This window comes from Jaculus jaculus, chromosome 5, assembly GCF_020740685.1.
Source record: "Jaculus jaculus isolate mJacJac1 chromosome 5, mJacJac1.mat.Y.cur, whole genome shotgun sequence".
Classification (NCBI taxonomy): domain Eukaryota; kingdom Metazoa; phylum Chordata; class Mammalia; order Rodentia; family Dipodidae; genus Jaculus; species Jaculus jaculus.
This window is the reverse complement of record NC_059106.1, coordinates 126,717,354-126,741,906: the sequence shown is the minus strand read 5'-3', so window position 1 is coordinate 126,741,906 and position 24,553 is coordinate 126,717,354. Positions and strand designations below refer to the sequence as shown.

General features: G+C 42.5%; 1 protein-coding gene across 3 annotated transcripts in view; it reads right to left on the bottom strand.

Annotated features, from left to right (window-relative positions):
- Nucleotides 1-23,721, bottom strand: part of Taf1b (TATA-box binding protein associated factor, RNA polymerase I subunit B) — a 76,606-nt gene extending 52,885 nt beyond the window's left edge. For all 3 annotated transcript variants that reach the window (XM_045149662.1, XM_045149661.1, XM_045149663.1), the window contains exons 1-6: nt 23,615-23,721; nt 22,040-22,138; nt 17,576-17,663; nt 14,102-14,199; nt 11,065-11,160; nt 6,705-6,852 (exon numbers count right to left, since the gene is read on the bottom strand). In XM_045149662.1, the coding sequence (XP_045005597.1) occupies nt 6,705-6,852; nt 11,065-11,160; nt 14,102-14,199; nt 17,576-17,663; nt 22,040-22,138; nt 23,615-23,632 (547 nt within the window). In that variant the 5' untranslated portion in view covers nt 23,633-23,721. The remainder of the gene's footprint in view (nt 1-6,704; nt 6,853-11,064; nt 11,161-14,101; nt 14,200-17,575; nt 17,664-22,039; nt 22,139-23,614) is intronic.
- Nucleotides 23,722-24,553: the final 832 nt, after the last annotated feature.

Sequence of the window (24,553 nt, the reverse complement as noted above, 5' to 3'; positions counted from 1 at the left end):
ATGGCTTAGTGGTGAAGGCACTTGCCTACACCTAAGCCCACATACATACCCATATAAGCCAGATATACAAGGTGGCACATGCATCTGGAGTTCGTTTGCAATATTTGGAAGTCCTGGCATGCACATTCTCCTTCACCCATAAATAAATAAATTAATTAAATATTTTAAAAACACATTGAAAGGTGTGGCTGAGGAGATGCTCATTTAGTAAAGTGATTGCTGCACAAGCACAAGGATCTGAATTCATATCCCTAACACACACATAAAATGTCCAATATCTTGAGAAAGTTTAATTTCAAGCCAGCAGAGGAGAAAGCCAAAAGTAAAATTTAAGGGGCTGGAGAGATGGCTTAGCAGTTAAGCACTTGCCTGTGAAGCCTAAGAACCCCAGTTCGAGGCTCAATTCCCCAGGAACCACATACAGAAGCACAAAGTGATACATGCATCTGGAGTTGGTTTACAGTGGCTAGTGGACCTGGTGTATCCATTCTCTCTCTCTTTTTCTCTTTGTCACTCTCAAATAAATAAATAAAAATAAAAATATTTGAAATAAATAAAATAAAATTTAATAATATTTTTACTTGTGTATACCTAAAGAAGTTTCAGCAGAGTTGCCTAAACCAGATTCCCCTTGAAAGGAATGAAGTCAAGGATCTATGACCAGAAGGATCCAGGGGCTGGAGAGATGACTTAGTGGTTAAGGTGCTTACCTTTAAAGCCCAACAACGCAGGTTAAAGCCAAATGCACAAAGAGGCACATGCGTCTAGAGTTGGTTTGCAATGGCTGGAGGCCCTGGCACACCCATTGTCCCTCTATCTCTATCTTTCTCGGCTTTAAAATAAATATAATTTAAAAAATCTATTTTATTTATTTGAGAGAGAGAAAGAAAGAGACGGGGGGGGGGGGATAAGAATGGTGATACCAGGACCTCCAATCATTGCAAGTAAATTCCAGATTCATGCAACACCCTGTGCATCTGGTTACTGTGGGTACTGGGGAATCAAACATGGGTCCTTAGGCTTTCACCAAATGCCTTAATTGCTAAGCCACCTCTCTAACCCAACAAAAAAACTAAAAAAAAAATTCAAAGCTGGACTTGGTGGTGCATGCCTTTAATCCCAGTACTTGAGAGGCAGAGGTAAGAGGATCATCATGAGTTTGAGGCCACCCTGACACTACATAGTAAATTCAAGGTCAGCCTGAGCTACAGTGAGACCTACCCCCCAAAAAGCACTAAAAAAATTAAAATAAAAAGGAGAACTGGGGAGATGGCTTAGCAGTTAAGGTGCTTGCCTGCAAAGCCAAAGGACCCAGGTTTGATTCCCCAGCACCCATGTAAGCTGGATACACAAGGTGATGCACATATCTGGAGTTAGTTTGCAGTGGGTAAAGGCCCTGGTGCACCTATTCTGTCTATATATCTGCCTCTTTCTCTTTTTTTTCTCTCAGATAAAGGAGCCAGATTAAAGGCACACACCTTTAATCCCAACACTCAGAAAGCAGAGGTAGGAAGGTTTCTATGAGTTCGAGGCCACCCTGAGACTAATTCCACAACAGCCTAGTCTAGAGCAATCTTACCTTGAAAAACCAAATAATAATAAAATCAAACACTAAATAATAACAAATATAAAATAATATTAAGTAATAAATAATAATAAATAAATAAAATGGGATCTAGGAAATAAGAAGCCCCACAAGAGAGGAGACAAGACAGAGTCTCAGGAAGTTTAAAGTACTTGAGTTAACTGGGCCATAGGTCTAGAGATCATGTGTGCCTGTGACCCCAATCCCATAGGGGAGCAAAGACCTGGGAATCACAGGGATTCATGAAAAACAGACAAGCATTAGGATCAGTGACAGGCTTGGGCTCAAACAAGAACAGGCAGAACAGCAATGGAGCTGGACATTCAGCCACCACAGACAAGAATATTCTGCAGCAAGAGAGCACCTGGCATGCCATGAGGATCCATACACATGTACATACCACACACATAAGCAAAACAAAAAAAGGGCCAGGCGTGGTGGCACATGCCTTTAATCCCAACACTTGGGAGGTAGATGTAAGAGGATCACTGTGAGCTCAAGGCCACCCTGAGAGTACACAGTGAATTTCATAGTCAGCTTGGGCTACAGCGAGACCTTGCCTTGAAAAAAAAACAAACAAACAAGAAATAAAAAGGGATTCTTGGGATCTTTAAAACCTAGTGGTTGGGGCTGAAGAAGATGGCTTAGCAGTTAAGGCACTTGCCTGCAAAGCCAAAGGACCCAGGTTCAATTCTCCAGGACCCACGTACCCACGTAAGCCAGATGAACAAGGGGGCTCATTTGCAATGGCTGGAGGCACTGACGCACCCATTCTCTCTCTGTCTGCCTCTCTCTTTCTCTCTCTCATAAATAAGTAAAATATATTTAAAAAAAAAAAACCTAGTGGTTGGGGAAATGGCTCAGTGGTTAAAAGCACTTGCTTGCAAAGCCTGCCAACACAGATTAAATTCACTAGCCACCTACAAAAGTGACACATACATCTAGAGTTCATTTGCAGTGGAAAGAGATCCTGATTTGCCTACACATACACACACACACACACACACACACACACACACACACACAAAGACACATGTACACATGTATACATGCAAATGAATAAAAATTAAAACAGGGGTTAGAGAGATGGCTTAGTGGTTAAGGTGCTTTCTTGCAAAGCCAAAGGACCCAGGTTTGATTCCCCAGGACCCACATAAGCCAGATGCACAAGGTAGCACATGTATCTGGAGTTCATTTGCAGTGGCTGGAGGCCATGGTGCGCCCATTCTCTCACTCTCTCTGGCTCTCTCCCACCTTCTCACCTTCTCAAATAAATAAATGAAGAAATAACAAATATTAAAAAAGAAAATAAAACTTTTCTTCTTTATTTACAAGCAAAGAGAGAGAAGAGCGAAAGAAAGAATGGATGCAACAGGACCTCTAGCCACTGTAAACAGACTCCAGATGCATGCACCACTTTGTCCATCTGGTCTTACATGAGTACTGGGGAATCAAATTCGGGTTATTAGGCTTTGCAGGGCAAGCACCTTAACAATTGAGTCATCTCTCCAGCCCCCAAAAAAACTTTTTAAAAGCCTATTAAGTTTTCTGCTTTCCACCACGATTTTTTTTTTTTTTTTTTTTGGTTTTTCGAGGTAGGGTCTCACTCTGGTCCAGGCTGACCTGGAATTAACTCTGTAGTCTCAGGGTGGCCTTGAACTCTCGGCAATCCTCCTACCTCTGCCTCCCGAGTGCTGGGATTAAAGGCGTGCGCCACCACGCCCAGCTTCCACCACGATTTTTTTAAATCAATGTTGCAAGAACCACCAACATGAATAAATGCTTTAAGAAGAGATTTGTATCCATTACATTGTTTATTTTAAATTGTGGATTTAAATCAAAAAGTAGACACACATATAAAATGGTAAAAGTTTGGGCTGGAGAGATGGCTTAGCAGTTAAGCGCTTGCCTGTGAAGCCTAAGGACCCTGGTTCCAGGCTCAATTCCCCAGGACCCACATTAACCAGATGCACAAGGGGGCACACACATCTGGAGTTCATTTGCAGTGGCTGGAAGCCCTGGCGTGCCCATTCTTTCTCTCTCTCTGCCTGTTTCTCTCTCTGTCTGTCACTCTCAAATAAATAAGAATAAAAACCAGATCAATGCAGAGAAAAATCAACTCCTACCAAATCAGAGAGCCAGTGCCTCAGAGGCCCCCAACACCTCAGCACTGAAGCAGACCAAAAATGAACCCAACATGGCTCAGGGAAATCTTGCGGAAGAGGGGGCGGAAAGAATGTCAGAGTTACATGTTGGGTCATGATTTTCAGAGACATTTATCATACTAATAACTGAGGGCTAACTCCACAATGCACGACCCATTTTCAATAACAAGGAGGGTCTAATGGGAGGGGGTAGATCACAGATGAGCCTAAATAATGGTACCAAACTGCCTGTATTTACTGAAAAGAAAACTAATAAATTAAATTAAAAAAAAATAAAAACCATATATATATATAATATATATATATACACACACACACACACACACATATACATATATATAGTAACTTTTACTCAGCTTGCTTTGACCTATTCTTTAAAACTGGAAAGGGTATATAAGGGAGGGAGGAGAGGGCGGTACTTAAGTGGATGATATTGTATATATGTAAGTAGATGAACAGACTAATGGGGGTGGAAAGGCTTAAGTGAAGTAAGGGGAAGAGACTGAGTAAAGGAAAGGTGAGGGAAGAGTTATTCAAAATTTAAGAGGGTATATATAAGTCATATGGAAACCTACTTTTTTGGACAATGGCACACCCAGAAGCCATAGATTGTTATAAGAAATTTTTCAGTCCCAGGGATAGGATACCTTCCAGTGAGTTGTCAGCTAAGAAGGTCCCTGGTACCCTCAAAACATTACAGGCCATGGCTGAGGCTCTTGGTTTCCTACCAGGAATAGATAGTAAGACCCTACTGCTGAAGACTCCACATGCTTGGGCTGCAAGGCCACTGAGAAATCCTGCTGGAGCTGCGCTGAAAACCTCCTCCCTGTTGACCAGCTGACAGAAAGCTGGAAAAACTATGCTACATGCAGCTCTATGGGAGAGAATGAATTCACCTGTGGACATAAAAAACAGTGGGCACTGCAATCCTTAAATATGACCAGCCAGGCCAAATGAGCCAATGGGTACAAGAGTGACATGACTGTTGTGGGGGAAAACCAACCACCCTCTAATTGGACTGGAGGCCCACTCTATGGGAGGGAATACATCCCTGATACTGAAAACCTGTAACAGGAGTAATCATGAGCCGTAGGGGTGTAACGTCTGCTGCTGTCTGGCTAAATGTATATACAATGCTCACCAGACTGCCCAGTAAGCACCTCTCTTAATGTTCATACTCATATATTAATGCTACTCTTACTTTTGGTTAGAGAACCTTCTCTTTTCAGATGGCAGTGACCTCGGGATGACTCAGAAGGCACCAGGGTGCAGAGAGGATGTGACAGAGGAGTGTTCAGCACTGCAGTATCTCTATCACATCCTCCAAGGCTCAGGGTCCATTGAGGAAGAGGTGGTGGACTGAATGTACAAGCCAAAAGAAATTTTTACAATGCACTCTTTCAGACACAAAATGGTCTGAATATCTATGACTTCACAGTGCCTGACACTACCTACACAAGACCATCATAATAGGAGGAAAACATGATTACATAAAAAATAAAAGACTGGCCGGGCGTGGTGGTGCACGCCTTTAATCCCAGCACTGGGAGGCAGAGGTAGGACTGCTATGAGTTCTAGGCCACCCTGAGACTCCATAGTGAATTCTAGGTCAACCTGGGCTAGAGTGAGACCCTACCTCAAAAAAACAAAAAACAACAACAACAAAAAAAAAGTAAATAAAATGAAAATAAGACTGGGTTCAGTAGTTAAAAGCACTTGCTTTCAAAAAGCCTGACAACCTGGGTTCAATTCCCCAATACCCACATAAAGCCAGATGTTTTAAGAGGCACATGCATCTGGAATATGTTTGCAGTGGCAGGAGGACCTGGTGTGCCCCTATTTATTCTCATATTCCCTCTCACTTTCACCCTCTGTCGCTCTCTCTCTCAAGTAAATAAAATATTTATAAATAAATAAATAAAAGACTGATTGAGAGGGGGAGGGTATATGATGGAGAGTGGAGTTTTGAAGGGGAATGTTGGAGTGGGGAATTACCATGGTTTATTGTCTATAATCATGGAAGTTGTCAATAAAAGAAATTATTTTAAAAATCTAGGCATATCATTATTTAAGTTTTTACTAATTTATGTATCTGCAAGGAGTGAGAGAGAGAGAGAGGGAGAAAGAAAGAAAGAATGGGTATGCCAAGGTCTCTAGCTGTTGCAAACAAACCCCAGGTGAATGTGCTACTCTGAGCATCTTGCTTTATGTGGGCACTGGGGAATTGAAACCAGGTTAATAGGCACCTTAACCACTGAGCCATCTCTCCAGCTCCAAGCATATCATTTTGATTGTTGTATGATGACAAAGTAATATAATTTAGCTGGGCATGGTGGCACATGCCTTTAATCTCAGCACTTGGGAGGCAGAGGTAGGAGGTAGGAGGATCGCCATGAGTTCAAGGACACCCTGAGAGTTCCAGGTCAGCCTGGACTACAGTGAGACCCTACCTCAAAAAAAAAAAAAAAAAAAACAAAAAAAAAACCCAGCACCCATGTAAAGCTTCTCAGAGGCCAGACTTATCTGCAGAGGCAAGAGAGCCTATCTCAAAGAAGGTGGCACACAGACAACTCCTCTCACTTCTGTGCACAGATGGACACACATGGACTCACCTGGAGTCAATATACCTTTTAAAATTTGCACTAAAATTTCATGTAATTTGCTTTTTCTCTTAGTGATATGACTCAGCAAATAATTCTTTCTTCCCAGGACAAATTCCCTTCCTTGTAATATCAGGAGATAGAACTAAATTATTCTTTGTTTATTTACTGGTTTTGAGACAGGGTTTCATGTAGCACAAGATGGCCTCAAACTTGGTATGTAACTGAGGATGACCTTGAACTCCTGATCCTCCCAAATACTGGGATTGTAGGTGTGTTACGGGCACAAGCTACTATGCTTGGCAGGACTAAATTATTGTTAAAATCCTAAGTAGGTCAACTTCCACTTTTTACCTGATTGTGCTGCTTTGGTGATGGGGAAGTGCGTTGGAATTTCAAAGTCAGACTGAACCTCTGTTCCACTTTCAAGAGGACCGTCTGCCTCACTTAGCAGCTCAAGCTCACTTGCCCAGTCTGAATGACACAGATTGTCTTCCAATACCTGTTCATAGAATAATGTAAATAAAATCAGCACATGAGTTTAAGACAGTTAAGTGTATGAACTTACGCAGTTCCTGACCATCACAAATACCTAACAGAAACCAGTCTAGCAAACTGCTCTTGTGTGTTGAGACCCGCAGGTAACCGGTCTTTACTCCTGAGCTGTTCCCTGACAGGTCCCAGCAATACTTCTTGGAGAAAGGCTACAAATAAAGGTAAATGGGGAAACTGGTTGTCAGCACATTTTCACTTACAGCCCTATTGTAGCACTAGGACTCATACAAAAAAAAAAAAAAAAAAAAGCCAAGTAGCAAAATGACTCCACATACACTCACTGCCTTCTTTCTACTGAACCTACCTGGAGAATTTTTACTTTGTGTCTTACAATTCCATTTCTTCTGCTTGAACTATCTGTCCTTTTCCTTCTTTCCAATTCACTGCTTATTCTATCATGCTGCCTTGGTCTTCTTCATGATTTCACATTTCCTTGAACTCATGGACCATTTGCTGTTTTATAAACAGTAACTGATGAGGAAAACTATCTCATATTGTTTGTTTCCATGCACGTATGAATGAAATAGAAGTTAGCAGGGTCAGGGGGCTGGCTGCCTCACTAGCCGCGATTATCCTAAAGAACTGATCTCATTCAAAAAGCCACAATCAGCCAGACATGGTGGCACACACCTATAAACCCAGCACTTGGGAGGCAGAGGTAGGAAGATAGAGTTTGAGGCCACCCTGAGACTATATAATGAGTTCTAGGTCCAAAGCAAGACACTGCCATGAAGCGGCTCCCCCACCCGCCCTGCCACAAAAAAAAAAAAAAAAAAAAAAAAAAAAAAGGAAAGAAATAAAGAAAAAAGCCAGGATCTCAGTCCTGAAGGCAAAAATGTTGGTATTATTACAAGGAGATGAGATACATGTGTTCAAGACAATTCCAAGAGAATAAAGCAAAAAAAAAAAAAAAAAAAAAAAAAAAAAAAAAAAAAAAAAAAAAAAGGATAGGATAGAATGGGATAAAATTCCCCTTCTCTGAGCTAGCCTCAGAAAAGGCAAGGTACAGCATAAAGCTGATCATGCACTCACTGAGAATCCTGAAGTGACCACAAGAAAAGATCTACAGATTCCTGCAGCCGACAACCTACCAGCAGCTCCATCATGTCCTCTTCCCAGTTCTTGACTAAGCAACCTCCACCTAAAGCCAGTTTCTCCACTTAGACGACCAATGGCCTCTCTTGTCCACTCTATCCCTCCACTGAGACTATTTCTTCTATCAGTACACAAATATGCTATCATTTATCCTATTTTAAACTTTTCCTTGATCACAGATAACACAAAATTTTTCTAAACATCTTCACAGCAATACGTAGAGGAATGTTTCTCTCCTCTCAATCTATTGTATACCCCATTCAAGATTCTGATGCAAGGGCTAGAGAGATGTCTCAGTGGTTAAAGCATTTGCCTGCAAAACCTAATGACCTGGGTTTAGTTCCCCAACCAGATGCACAAAATGACTCATGTATCTGGAGTTTGTTTGCAGTGGCTAGAGGCTCTGGCATGTCCATTCTCTCTCTCTTTCTGTCCCCTCTCTCTTCTCTGCTTGCAAATAATTAATTAAATATTTAACAACAACAATAAAAAAGATTTTGGCTCCACTGACCCCTCACCAATGTATGCCCTCTTCCTTGAACTAATGACAGTATGTATCATATCCTGCCACTCCTCTCTTCTTCAAACATATTTGTTCCCTTCATTTCCAATGTCCCTTCTCTTAGCCTTCCTCTTTTCTAGCCTGGGCTGGCTCACTCCTCCTTAAACAATGTGGTGTTCCCCACTCCTGGGAGGTCACCACATTGATGCCAAACTTAGTGTGAACACCTGACAGCCACAGCTCACTACAGTCAGAACTCCTGGACTCAAGGGATCCTTCAGCCTCAGCCTCAGCCTCCTGAGTAGCTCAGTTTAGCCTTCCTTTTATATCACCAACATCTAACCTTAGAGATCAAAACCTCAGTTCTCCTCTTCTTTGTCTTAATTATACCTACCAACTTATAGTATTAAAGGCTAGCTGCTGTATTTTAACTCTAAAATGCACAAAGCCCCAGATTTTAAAAAAATTTATTTGAGAGGGAAAGAAAGAGAGAGAGGGAGGAAGAGAGGGAAGGAAGGTAATAGGTGCACCAGGGTCTCCACCCACTGCAAGCGAACTCCAGACACATGTGCCACCTTGTGCTTCTGGGTACATGGGTATTGGGAAATCAAGCCTTAGCTGCTAAGCCATCTCTCCAGCCCAGCCCAGCCCAGCCCAGCCCAACTAATGTTACATTTTTTTTGGTTTTTCGAGGTCAGGTCTTGCTCTATTCCAGGCTGACCTGGAATTCACTATGTAGTCTCAGGCTGGCCTTGAACTCATAGCAATCCTCCTACCTCTGTCTCCTGAGTTCTAGGAGTTCTAGGCATGTACCCCCACACATGCATGGCTTTTTTGTCTTCTTGAGGTAGGGTCTCTAGCCCAGGCATCCCTGTACTCTCTGTTTTCCCAGGCCAGCCTTGATCTTACAGTGATCCTCCTATCTCTGCCTCCCAAGTGCTGGGATTAAAGGCATGCACCACTGCACCTGACTCTGACCCAAATTTTAATATCCCTGAAATCCAGATGTATTTTGCAATCACTAGCATGTGGCAATTTAATCTTCAGTATTCTTTCCTTTCTTAGCAGTACAATTTTGGTATCCCTTATAAACAATTTTAGATTTGATGACTATAGTGTAAACTCACAGCATTTAAATTTCTGTCTTTAGCCCAGACCTCTCTTTTGCTCTGCAGAGTTGTATATCTAGCTGCATAGTTGACATTTCCTCTTGGCAGTCTTACAGCGGTCTCAAGCTAAATATATCCAAAACTGTACTCTTGATCTTCCAGTTCCACCTGCCACTTCAGTTGATGACAATTCCTGCCATCTAGGTGCTTAGGCCAGAAACCTTAGAGTCATCTTTGACTCCTACTCCCACATTCCACATCCAGTCCACCAGGAAATCCTGTTGGCTCTGTCTTCAAAGTTTATCTAGAATGCTACTACTTCTCATCTCCATTGCTACTGTCTGGCCCCACCCCCACCTAAAGGGAAATTTGGATTCAGCTGTCCCAGACAGACTGAAAATTCAGCATTTCTTCCTTACCATGCTTACTTTCACTTCCTTAGGCTCCCTAATCTGGGAGGCATCCCTGACACAGCACCCTTCCCTACTGCCCTAGTATTTCTATCTTTGGTTGGCAGTTGGCGTTTTTTTCTGGAAGTTTCTAGTTATTTACTGCACCAAAGATCCCATACTTCAAAAGTTGTAGGACCAGGATTCAGGTACAGGCTTCTTCCTGACACTTACTTACAAAGCCTGCCTGGCCAAGTTCAATTCCCAAGCCATCCTCGTAAGCCAGATGCAAAAAGTGGCACAATTATTTGTTATTTGCAATGGCAAGAGTCCCTGGCACACACATATATGCACACAAATAATGAATTAAAAAATAATTTTTTTAAGAGAAAGTGCCAGGTGTGTGGCACACTCCTTTAATACCAGCAAGAGGGAGGGAGAGGTAGGAGGATGGGTGAATTTGATGGGTGAGCCAGCCTGAGGCTACATAATAAATTCCAAGTCAGCATGGGCTAGGGTGAGTCCCTACCTCAAAAAGGTGGGGGGAACCTAACTCAAACAGGTAGAATAGGCTGTCCTCCTGCCCCCAAAGCAAGGTTTCTCTTAATCTCACTCTGCTATTTTCTTTACTGGGTTGGTTCTGCCTCCCATCTCACTGTCAGGGAGGGAAGGAGCAAAGAAGGGGGGAGATAAAAACGAAAGGTAACTTAAAAAATTCCTTTATGTCCTAGCCGGGCGTGGTGGTGCGTGCCTTTAATCCCAGCACTTCAGAGGCAGAGCTAGAAGGATCGCAGTGAGTTCTAGGCCACCCTGAGACTACATAGTGAATTCCAGGTCAGCCTGGGCTAAAGCAAGACCCTACCTCAAAAAAAAAAAAAAAAAATCCTCTAAGTTTAACTGATCTAATAAGTCAAAATTCACTCTAACATCTAGATCAGGGTCCCTGTCTTTCTGGACTACACTGAAAATCCTAACAAGCACCACAATCCCAGACTCAAATAGTCACAAACCCCATCTTCACAACACACCTTTCAGTCCCACTTTTCTTATGACTTAGGACTTACTTTAGCTTTCCTTCTAGTGGTATGAACTGGATTTTTACAATATGCCTGCTTGCTCTTCTGAAGGTAACGCTTCCAAAAATTGTGCAAAACTTCATCCTAAGGTGGAAGGGAAATAATGAGTGGCAATGATTCATTATCATGACAAATACACAGTACATCTGTAACACAGTCTCTTGTACTTTACTTATTGCATCCCATCTAGATGAATTCCTATTTACTTTTGCTTAAAAAGATTCTCATCATAGGATCAGGTGTATGTGAGAATTTTTTTTGCAGTGCTAGGGATTGAACTAATGTCTCAAAACATACATTTTATTTTAAGAGAATGAATTGACACGCCAGAGCCTCAGCCACTGCAATCGAACTCCAGATGCATGCGTCACCTACTGGATAGGTACCACCTTGTGCTTCCCTCACCTTTGTGTGTCTGGTTTACGTGGGATCTGGAGAGTTGAACATGGGTCCTTAGGCTTCACAGGCAAGTGCCTTAACCACTGAGAATTCTCTACAGCCCCCCCCCCCCACCTCTGTTCTTTGTTTGTTTGTTTGTTTTTCGAGGTAGGGTCTCACTCTATCCCAGGATGACCTGGAATTCACTATGGAGTCTCAGGGTGGCCTCAAACTCATGGCAATCCTCCTACCTCTGCCTTCTAAGTGCTGGGATTAAAGGCGTGTGCCACCACGGCCAGCATCACCTCTGTTTTTGAAGGAGATCACTCTAGCCCAGACTGACTTGGAACTTATTAGTGTAGCCCAAGCTAGTCTTGTACTCACAGAAATCCTCCTCAGCTGCCTGGGTACTGGGACTACAAAGCTACTATGCCTGAAAACATACTCTTAAAAAAATTTTTTTTTAATTAACTATTTGCAAGCAAAGAAAAAGAGAGAAGCTGGGCATGGTGGTGCATGCATTTGATTCCAGCACTCAACTGAGACTACATAGTGCATTCCAGATCGGCCTGGGTTGGAATGAGACCCTACCTTGAAAAACCAAAAAAAAAAAAAAAAAAAAAAAAAAAGAAAAAGAAAGAAAGAAAGAGAGAGAGAAAGAGAAGGTTAGACAGAGAGAATGGGTGTGCCAGGGCCTCAAGCAAACTCCAGACACATCAGACGCATGGGTCACTTTGCATATCTGGTTTTACATGGTACTGGGGAACTGAACCTGGGTGGTTAGACTTTGTAGGCAAGCACCTTAACCACTGAGCCATCTGTCCAGCCCCCTAAAAACATACTTTTTTGGAGAAAGGCAGGAAGGTAGGAGAGTACTTCCTTCAGCCTTGAGCTTTTGTTTATTTATTTGGGGGAGGGAGGATGGATAGAGAGAAAATGGGCACACCAGGGATTCCAAGCTGCTGAAAATGAGCTCCAGACATATTTGCCACCTTGTGCATCTTTTTCTGTGGGTCCTGGTCAATCAAACCTGGGTTCTTTGGCTTTGCAGTGCCTTAACTGTTAAGCCTGAAAACACACTTTAAAAAAAATATTTATTTATTTGATAGAGAGAAAGAGGCAGAGGCAGAGAGAGAGAATGAGTGAGCTAGTGCCTCCAGCCACTGCAAACTCCAGATATATGTGCCTCCTTGTGCATCTGGCTTATGTGGGTACTGGGGAATTGAACTAGGGTCCTTTGGCTTTGCAGGCAAAAGCCTTAACCACTAAGCCATCTCTCTAGCCCCTGAAAACATACTTTTTAATCTTGGATTTTACAGAGGGAAAAGACGTAAAGATTACCTGCTAGAAGCCCTTCCTATTACATACTCAGGTCAGAGACAAAGTCCATTGTATTACTATTGATTTCTCTACAGTTCCACTCAAACCTTACTCTTTGAACACTGAATAAAAAGCCAGCATCAGATGGAATAAAGGAAAGGTGGAGGGAGGGCTAATCAAAATCTGAGAGAATATAAATAAATCAAATGGAATCCTTCAGTTTTGGACAGTGGAACACTCAGGAGCCGTAGATCGTTGCTAGAAAATTTTCAGTGCCAGGGATGGGATACCTTCCTAGTGAGTTGTTGGCCAGGGAGGTCCCTGATGCCCCCAAAACATTATAGGCCATTGCCAATGCCCTTGGTTTCCCACCAGGGATCGATGGTAAGACCCTATTGCTGAAGACTCCACTTGGGCTGCAAGGCCACTGAGAAATCCTCCTAGAACTGAGCTGATAACCTCCTCCATGTAGACCAGCTAACAGAAAGCTGGAAGAAGCCATTCTACATAAAGTTCAATGGAGAAAGATACACGACCAGTGAAGATACTGAACAGTGGACACTGCAAGCCTTATAATTGGCCAGCCAGCCCAATTGAGCCAACAGGTGCAACAGTAGCATGTCTGTCATGGTGGAAACCAACTTCCCTCTAATTGGACTGGAGGCCCGCTCCAAGGGAGGGAATACATCTCTGATACTGAAAATTTAAAACAGGGTAGTCATGAGCCCTAGGGGTGTAACATCTGCTGATGTCTGGGTAAGTGTGTATATACTATGCTTATCAAGCTGCCCAGTAAGCAATTCTCTTAATGTTCATATCCTTATATTAATGCTACTCTCACTTTTGGTAGAGAATCTTCTCTTTTCAGATGGCAGTGACCTTGGGATGACTCAGAAAGTATCATGGTGCTGGACAGAAGTGACTAGAGTACTGAGTAACATCTCAATCACACCTTCCAAGGCTCAAGGTCTAATGTGGAAGAGGTGGCGGAAAGAATGTAAGAGCCAAAGGAAGGGCAGGACTCCTTACAATGTGCTCCCTCCAGACAAAAAAAGGCCTGGATATCCATGACCTCTTAGTGCCTGACACTACCTACACAAGACCATCATAAAAGGAGGGAAGCATCATGGCATCAGAATAGAGGAGAGACTTATTGAGACGGGGAGGGGATGTGATGGAGAATGGGGTTTCAAAGGGGAAAAGGGGTTGGAGGGAGGGTACTACCATGGGATATTTTTTATAATCATGGAAAATGCTTTAAAAATTGAGAAAAATTTAAATTAAATTAAAAAAAAAAAAAGCCAGCATCTAGACACAGATAACTTACCTTTAACTCTGGGCCTACTCCAAGGGTCTTCAAGGCTTCTGCTTGGTGATACAGAATGTACTGGAAACCTTCACACACATACCAATCCCAGCCTTTTTCTAAATGATAAACAATATATTTTACAAATTTGTATATCTAATTTATGAGGAAGCTACTTCTTAAATTGTGTTTACATATTACTGCTTTGGTTTTCGTACCGCTGATTCATTTTGCCTTGACATTTTTACTGTCTGTATTCTTGTTTTGAAACATTTTTAATTAATTTATTTATTTGAGAAAGACAGAGAGAAAGTATGGGCACACCAGGGCTTCCTGCCACTGTAACTGATCTCCACACACATGTGCCACTTTGTACATCTGGCTTTATGTGGAAACTTGGGAACTAAACCCAGGCTAACAGGCTTTCCAACTATGCAGCTTTAACCAACGAGCCATCTCTCCATCTCCTGTTCTGTGAGACCGTTTCACCCTGTACCTCTGCCTGTCCTGGATCATGCTATGTAGACCCGGCTGGACTCAAACCTGTGCCAATCTTCTTGCCTCCACCTTTGCCTCTCAAGTGCAGGAATTATAGGCATTCAACACCATGCCTGGCCTCTGAAGAGTCTGTATACTTACAGTCTCTTTTCCATTCTGAAATATTTGTACACAAATACTAAAACTAAGCATTTTGTATCACGTATCAGATTTTCATTTAGCTATAATTATTATGAAATAGTAACCTAACAGGCAGAAGACTAGCTAGTGGACATGTTTATAAAACAAACAAAATTTAAGTTTTAAAAAATATCTTTACTATATTTAAGACAGAGAGAGATAATATGGCTGTGCCAGATCCATGTAAGCCAGTCGCAGTGACCAAGTGTACAATGTCACACATGCGCACAAGGGGACATGTGTTTGGGGTTCGTTCGCAGTAGCCAAAGGTCTTAGTGTATCCATATTCTCTCTCTCTCTCTGTCTGCCTCTTTCTTTTCCTCTCTGTCTCAAAATAAATAAAATTTAAAGAATAATACAGTTTATGCCAGTAGATAAAAACAAAGCACTGCTTTGCTATTCTTTCTCCTTTGCATAACGGTTGCTCTATTAGAAGTGCAACTCATTGACAATAAGCAGGACAAAGAATATGCTTTAACATGTTTGCTTCCAAATATACTATCAGTCATTTCCAAATTTAATTCTATTTTGGATTTTCTGTTGAAAAACCAACCTCGTGGCACATACCTTTAAACCAAGTACTGCGAGAGGCTGAGGTAGGATGAATTCAAGGCCAACCTGGGGCTACAGAGTAAGTTCAAGGTCACACACAGCTAGAATGAGTCCCTGCCTCAAAAAAAAAAAAAAAAGAAAAGAAAAGAAAAAAAAAAGGAGGGGCTAAGATATGGCTCAGAGGTTAAGGTAGTTGTCTATAAAGCCTAATGACCTGGGTTCAATCCCCTAGTACCCATGTAAAGCCAGATACAAAGTGGCACATGTATCGAGAGTTCATTTGCAGCAGCTAAAGGCCCAGGCATGCCCATTCTCTCTCTCCCTCTCTCTCCTTGCAAATAAATAAAAGTATTTAAAACTAGGAACAACAACCAAAAAAAGAAAAAAAAAAAGTCAGGCCTGGAGAAATGATTTAGTGCTTAAGGTACTTGCCTGCAAAGCCAAAGGACCCAGGTTCAATTCCCCAGGACCAACATAAGCCATATGCACAAGGCAGCACATGCATTTGGAGTATTTGCAGTGGCTAAAGGCCCTGGTGTTCCCATTCTTCTTTCTCTGTCTGCCTCTTTCTATCTCACATACTATACAAATAGATTTTTTTTTTTTTTTTTTTTTTTTGCGGGGGGGTGGTGGTTGTGGTGGTGGTGGTTCTTTTTTTGAGGTAGGATCTCACTCTAGTCCAGGTTGATCTGGAATTTACTATGTGGTCTTTGGCTGTCCTTAAACTCATAGCAATCTTTCTATGTTGGCCTCCCAAGTACTGGGATTAAAGGTGTACAACACCCTACCCAGGTTTAAAATTTTTAAAAAGTCAAGTAGTTTCTACTCAGACATGGTGACTCATATCCATAATCTCAACAGTAAGGAAGCTAAGGTAGATGGACTGCCATGAGTTCAAGGCCAGCCTGGCCTACATAGTGAGTTCTGATAGCTTTGGCTACAGAGAGACTATGTCTCACCAAAAATAAAAATAAAAACGCTATTTTTCTCTACAATCTATTTTAAGTTCCAATTCTATGGGGCTGGGAAGATATTTCAGCCATTAAAATGCTTGGTCTGCAAGCATGAAGCCCTGAGTTAAAACCCCAGAACCCACATGAAAAGAAAAAACAAAAAACAAGTGGGTAGAGTCCTTGGAGTGCCCATTCTCTCTCTCTCTCTCTCTCTCTCAACTGCCTCTTTCTATCTCTCTCTCTCTCAAATAAATAAATAAAATATTGAAAAAAACATGATGTGTGCATTTGTAATCCCAGTGTTAGGGAGGTACAGACTGGTGGATCACGGGGTCAGCTGGACAGTTAGTAGAGCTTATTTGGTAAGCTCCAGGCCACTGAGACTGGGTCTCAAAAGAGGCAGATGGCCCAATGTTGTCTTCAGGCCTCTACACACACACATATACTTGCACACATACACATGAAAGAAAACACACACAAAACAATAACAAAAAATTCCATTCTAGCCACGTGTGGTGATACACACCTTTAATCCCAATACTCAGGAGACAGAGGTAGGAGGATCATCATGAGTTTGAGGCCAGCTTGAGACTACAGAATGAGTTCGGGGGGGGGGGGACACCCTATCTTAAAAAAAAAAATCCCTTCTATGACTCCAAATCATAGTACAAAATAGCTTCCATGGAGCTGGAGACATAACTGTTGGTAAAGTACTTCCAGTGCAAGGATCTGAGTTCAATCCTGAGAACCCATGTAAAATGCTTGGTGTGGTGGCACATACCTATAACCCCAATGCTGGAGAGGTGGAGACAGGAAGATCCCCAGGGTAAGCTGGCTAGCTTGTCTAGCCAAATAAGGGAGTTCCAGGTTCAGTGAGAATATGTCTCAAAAACTAAGGTGGAGAAACTGGGAAGATGGCTCAGTGGCTAAAAGCATTTGTGATATAAGCCTGACAACAGGAATCTAGATCCCCACAACCCACATAAAGCTGGACACAAGTGGCATACACACGTATAATTCTAGCATGTTCAAGGCAAAAGGAAGCAGCCAGGAGACTTCAAGCTTACAGGTCAGCTAGTCTGGTGTTCACAGGTGCTAAGAGTAAGAGAGACCCTATCTCAAACAAGACAGTAGACAAGTATCAAAACCCCAGGTTGTCCTCTGACCTAACACATACACCCATATATACACACATATCATACAGAAACACAAAATTTTAAAAAATAAGACTCCAACATCAATCTCTAGACTCTATATGCAAGAACACATACACCTACATGTATACAAACACATACACAGAGGAACAGCTTACCAAATTTTCTTTTCTTTTTAAGTCCTCTGTTGATGGCATTTATCTTGGTATTAGGAATAGCTGCAGTGCTTATAACTTCTTTGGATATCTGCAGGAAACAAAAATAGACCATTTAAACAACAGTTTTAGCTCTTTTCTTCCTATGATTCCCACTAGACACCAGTGTGTAAGTCTGTCTCTGCCCTTCCCATAGGGCTGGGAAGGGGGTGGGGCACTTCCTGAGTATTTTCCTGCTTGCCTTCTGAATGTGTCTTGCCTTCTCATTTTGTTACATGTATGATTCTTCTTTGATCTCTGAGCCTTTCACTATTATTTTTCTTTTTTTGTTTTGTCTTGTTTTTTTTGAGGGAGGGTTTCACTCTAGCCCATGCTGACCTGGAACTCACTGTAACTGAAGCTCAGCCTCGCAGAGTGCTGATATTAAAGGTGTGCACCACCATGCCTGGCCACTTCACCATTTCTTTTCTTTTTTTTCTTTACTTCACCATTTCTTAATCTACTCTGGTCTTTTTTTTTTTTTTTTTTAATGAGAGGAAGAGAATTGGTGTGCCAGGGCCTCCAGCCACTGCAAACTATAGACGTGTGTGCCATCTTGTGCACACGTGTGACCTTGTTCGCTTGAGTCACCTTGAGCATCTGTCATATGTAGGATCTGAAGAGTCGAACATGGGTTCTTAGACTTCAGAGGTATGCACCTTAACCACGAAGCCATCTCTCCCGCCCCTCTCTGGTCTGCTTTGTGAAGGAGATCTCGTTCTTATGCTTTGCCTTGTACATGTGAGGGCATGTGCCTCCTCCAGAGCTCTTCTGTCTGTGGAGATCTCTCTTTGATGGAGATTCTCTCTCTATCTCTTCCCACCCAGGCAAGGAGAAGGCGCACTTAAAGACTCTAGCCACAAGAGAATTTTCCTCCTTGCCTGGATGGGAAGAGATAGGGAGAGAATTCTCCTCTGACCTGAATCTTTAGGTGTGGGGCACACGCCTTTAATTCCAGCACTCGGGAGGCAGAGGTAGGAGGACTGCATGAGTTTGAGGCCATCCTGAGACTACATAGTGAATTCCAGGTCAGTCTGGGTTAGACTGAGACCCTACCTCGAAAAACCGAAAATAATAATAAGAAGAAGGAGGATGAGGAGGAGGAGGAAGAGGAGTAGCAGCAGCAACAGAAGCAGAACATGGTGGTACATGCCTTTAGTACCAGCAGTTAGGAGGCAAAGGTAGGAGGATCACCATGAGCTCAAGGCCACCCTGAGACTTATATAATGAATTCCAGGTAAGCCTGGGCTAGAGTGAAACCCTACCTCAGGGGGGAAAAAAAAGAATAAGAAAGCCAGGTGTGGTAGCCAATGCCTTAATCCTAGCACTCTGGAGACAGAGGTAGGAGGAACACCATGAGTTCAAGGCCACCGTGAGACTACATAGTGAATCCCAGGTCAGCCTGGGCTAGAGTGAGATTCTACCTAGAAAAAACAAACAAACAAATGAATAACAGATGTATCTCTAATAGGATTTTGGGGATGCAATTTCTCTAGTCATTGAAGCCATTTTGAGAGCAACCTGATGTACTAAGCTAGCCATTCTGAGAAGATATGTTAAATATATACTAAAGGAGTTATCTACCAAAGGCATGTAAAAATTTGTACTACACAAAATATAAAACAACAAGCTAGAAATGTCTAGACCTGACAAACTAGAGCCAGAATGATCTGACTGAATGACTAAATTATGGAATATTTACATACTACATGTGTTTAAACTAACAGGAAAATTCATTAAGACAAAAGATTCAGTAGTATTCACAAATCTTTTTTCCTCTCATACACAGAGGGGAAAAAAAGATTAAAAGGAAGGTATTGAATGTAGATTGAGACTTGGTGACTATGACTTTCAAATTCACATTTCCAAATGTTTTATAATAAATATGTATTGTTCTTATAATCATAGTTGATTAAACAAATACAATTCAAGCCAATACGTCTATTAAATGCCTAACTTCATAAATTATTTTGCAAAAGTTCATGTTGTCTAATCTGGCCAGATTTAGGACCTAAAATTCATTTTTTTCTGGATAAAAACTAAGAGAGCCAGGCATGGTAGCACCCACCTTTAATCCCAGCACTGGGGAGACAGAGGTAGGATGATTGCCATGAGCTCAAGGCCACCCTGAGATTACCTAGTGAATTCCACGTCAGCCTGGGCTAGAGTGAGAACCTACCTTGAAAAAACAAACACACACACAAAAAAAAACTAAGACAAACTTTCTTACCTCTTTTTCAATTCAAAAGGCTTAGCTCAAATTGTACAAAGTACCTTGCACGTGTAGAAACATCTACACAGTAAAGTGGAAGGGGGGGGGGAGCAGAAAGCTGGGCACAGCAGTACACACCTTTAATCCCAGAACACAGGAGGTTGTGAGTTCAAGGCCAGCCTGAGACTACACAGTGAATTTCAGGTCAGCCTGGGCTGTAGTGAGAACCTACCTCAAAAAAAAAAAAAAAAAAAAAGCTGGGAGTGGTGGCCCACACTAATCCCAGCACTCGGGGAGGCAGAGGTAGGAGGATCGCCATGAGTTCGAGGCCACCCTGAGACTACATAGTTAATTCCAGGTCAGCCTGGGCTAGAGTGAAACCCTACCTCAAACTCCCCCCCCCCCAAAAAAAAAGAGAGAGAGAGAGAGGAAAAAAAGGAGAAGGGAAGGGGGAAGGGAAAAAAAATGAAGGGCTGGGTTAAAGGTGTTTGCTTACAAAGTCTGTAGCCAGGGTTCAATTTCCAAGCCACCCATGTAAACAAGAGGCAAAATGTATCAGAAAAGTCTGCAAGGGCACATAGTGCACTACACACACACACACACACACACACACACACACACGCATCTACATGTATTTCAAGTGTACAATCTGATGTGTTTGTATATACATATACTGAGATATCTTGACAAGACATGGTCTCCATGAGACCATCACTATAATCAAGGAGATGAACATCATCATTCCACCAGTTTCTTTGGCTAAGTATACTTCATTAATATCCCATGTGATTGACTAGTAAACACCACAAGTATTTGAGCTATATATAACTGTCTCAAAGTAAAACATTTGCATGACTGGGCTGCAAGTTAAATTAACTACTTTAAAAAAATTAACTACTTTTCCAAAGGGAGTTTTTTAAAAACTTGTTTCATATATTTTGTCCAGGTTTTTTTTGATATTTGAAAGTAGGCAGGTAAATCAGTCTCTATCACTCTATGTTGGACATAGTCTCTTTAAAAATGTATATTTATTTACAAGCAAAGAGACACAAACAGGAGAGAGACACAGAAAGAGGGAGAGAGAATAGGTGTGCCAGGGCCTTTAGCTACTATATTCAAACCCCAGATGTATGTACCACTTTGTGCATCTGCCTTTTTTTGTGTGGGTGGGGTCCTAGGGAACGGAACCCGGGTCATTAGACTTTGCAGTCAAGCACCTTAACTGCCAAGCCATCTCTCCAGCCTGGACATATTCTCTTTCTGTCACAAGAAGCTATTCTGAACAATATGGTGTAAGCCATATTCATTCCTTCTTGGCTCTGCCCTTTAGCAAATCCTTTTTTACAGAGAAGAGAACTGGCAAGTTTAGCCTGTCCAGCAGCAGGCTGTCCACATCCTCAATTATTTTGGTTATACTGGCCTGAAGGTATGGTCACCAGAAAAAGCCTCATTTACCAAGGTTATACAGTACAGTACGATAATCTCTAGTTTAGCTCAAAACTTTGGCAAACTAACTCAACTTGTGAGTGCCGCTTGTCTATAAATAGGCAGAAGACTATATCCCACAGGTTGTTATGAGGAGAAAATGTGATAATGGGTAAGAAAACATTCTGTAATTCATAAGGCATTCCACAAAGATAAATGACAGTGAAGCAGCCTTCAAGTTCTCTCAACAGTCCTTAAGCTTTGTGACAGTCTATCTTCCAGACCTCTACATGAGTGAAATATTAAAAACTAATAAAAAGAGATGTATTGCCTTCTAAGTATGATGTTAAATATTTCTCCTTAAACCATACAATCTGAATAAGAAGTTTATTTACAAATGTAGCACAACATAATTTCAAAAGCTCATTTTAGCTGGGCATAGTGGTGCACGTCTTTAATCCCAGCACTTGGGAGGCTGAGGCACAAGGATCATCATGAGGCCAAGGCTACCCTGAGACTACAGAGTGAATTCCAGATCAGCCTGGGTTAGAACAAGACCCTACCTCAACCCAGCCACACCAAAAATAAAATGAAATATATAAAATAAAATGAAAAGCTCATCCTTAATTTTAAACCAAGGGTTTGCTTTTAAAGACCACATGCACATGCATTCTTGGAGTTTAGCCATTACATGAATGATAAATATGTATCAGTTTCTTGAGAACTAGGCTACTTACCAGGATGAAACTATAATTTTTAAAACACAAGTAAATGTATAATATGTTACTTACTTCTGTAACATTGTGACAAGAAGTACAATAGTATTTGCCTTCATCAGTAAGCCCCCAGGAGACAGCAGCACACTGAGAACAGCGTTCTCTGAACTCTTTCTATAGAAGAAGACAGAAAAGGTCAAACCACCTTCAAAACAGTGTATCTTAAGCCACAAGACTCTTAGTTCTACTTTCAGGGGTCATGGCAACTTTACCCTATAAATAAATTTTTAAAAATCAATACAGGCATGATGGGGCAGTCTTTAATCCCAGCACTCAAGAGACAGAAGTAGGAAGATCGCTGAGAGTTCAAAGCCAGCCTGGAACTGCAGAATGAGTTACACGTCAGCCTGGGCTAGAGAGAGAGACTCTGCTTGGAAAAAACAAACAAACAAACAGAGCCAGGTGTGGTGGAACACGCCTTTAATCCCAGCACTTGGGAGGCAGAGGTAGGAGGAGCGCCATGAGTTCGAGACCACACTGAGACTACAGAGTTAATTCCAGGTCAGCCAGGACCAGAGTGAGACCCCACCTCGAAAATACCAAAAAAAAAAAAAAAAGAAAACAAGCGAAAAGTACAACTAATTATCTGTCTGCAAACAAGAAGAATTCAGTGTGTTTAACATTATTAAGCTAATTACAGAAAACTACTAAAATATGCAGAATTTGAGGGAGAAAAAAAGAAGAGAAGATGGCAAAGTTATATTGGAAACAAAGTTGTGAATAAACTCCCTGGAAAGGGCTGTAAGGGGAAAATATCAAAATATAGGCACAGATTAGACAAAACACAAAAATTGGAGATGCCATTTAAAACTTCCTCTAGGGGCACCAAAAACATACCACAAAGGAACTCAATTTTTCTTAGACTTGTCAAGTTTGGATTCATTTATTCAGTGGTGGAAAGGGTATCAACTATGCATGAGTAAGCGTTTAACTGGGTGCTGGGGGGTCGACAAAAGTAAGCAAAAGGGACAGTATGTATCGACTATGGTGAGTCACAATTTCATCAATGTATTATTATTAAGATATCAATCCATCATTCCACCATCCTGCTTCTGGTACACTGACACAGAAGGGATTCTCTGATCCCCAACTCTGCAGGCTGACCTACTGTCATTGGTCCATTGACTGAAATACTGAGAGTGCAGCATTTTATGGTCCATGCCAAAAATGCAAGGCAAGTTCATTTGACAACTTGGTAAATTTTTCAGTGTTCCCATAACTGAAAATTATGACGAAATTCGAGGATGCCCAGTCCAAAGGTCGGATTTCTTTGGAGAGATCCCAAGCTCCAGGTCCCGCCACTCCCTCCCCCTGGCCAGCAGCAAAGGGGAAAGCGGGGTGGTCCCTTCCGTGAGGGTGGGCACCCCACAGCTCCATCCATGCTCCTTGCACGCACCCACAGGGACCCACACTCCGCCCTTTCAGTCAGAAACTCCGCCACTTTCCCAAAACGGCGCGAGCCGCCGCCACCGGCCAGGTCCCTCGCTCCGCCCCTCGCCAGGGGCCGCCCGGGCCGGCGGTGTCCTCCGGCCGCCGCTCCTCAGCCTCAGTCCCGGCGGGCTCCGGGGGCAGAGAGCTCCGGGTCCTCACCGCTTCCTCTAGGTCCATCCCCGCGCCGCGCCAGCCGCCTCAGGCCCGTTACCCAGCAGCGAGCGCCGCTTCCGGGTGCGGCGGGAAGAGCCCTCCGGCCGGAAACTCAGACCCGGACTTTGGATTCCGGAAGCTGGGAAACCTGTGCGCGCCCTCCCTGTGTTGCAAATCCAGTATCCCCTTCAAAATTATTTTCCTTTCCTGGTCTTGGCAGTTAAAAGCGGCCAATAAACCCAGCGTGGTGGCGCACGCCTTTAATCCCAGCACACGGGAGCCAGAGGTTGGAGGATCGCCGTGAGTTCGAGGCCAGCCTGCAGCTACGCAGTGAATTCCAGCTCTGCCTGACGTAGAAAGAGACCCTCCCTCGGAAAAAGAAAAAAAAAAAAATCAATCAATAAAAATACAAGCAACCAATAAGCAAATGGGCGGCACCGAATTCTGAATGACTCTATCAAGCTCTATTCTTTTCCAAGACCAACTTTCAAGCTGCCAGGCCGGCGCCGCAGGACCAGGTGCCGCTTGGAATGAACCCATCAGGTTTCTCTGCCCCTTGCTGGCTTTGACAAAATGTCTCCTGAAGCCAGATGCACCAAGAGGTGCTTTTGTCTGGAGTTCATTTGCAATGACAGAAAGTCCTGACACACCTATATTTACTCTCTCCCTCCCATCCCCCCCTTTTTCTCTCGTAATTTTTGCTTGTTTTCGTTTTTCTAGGTAGGGTTTTAGTCCCGACTGATCTGGAATTCACTATGTTGTCTCAGGGTGGCCTCAACACAAGGCGATCTTCTTACTGCTAGCTCCCGACATGCCGGGCATTAAATGAAAAATTTAAAAAACTGCTCTACAGGCTTGGAGTAAAGAACGCAGGTTGAGATAGAGCTATAGGGTTTTATGGTTTTATGAGGACCTTTTTCCTCCCCAGAGGATGGGAATCAAATC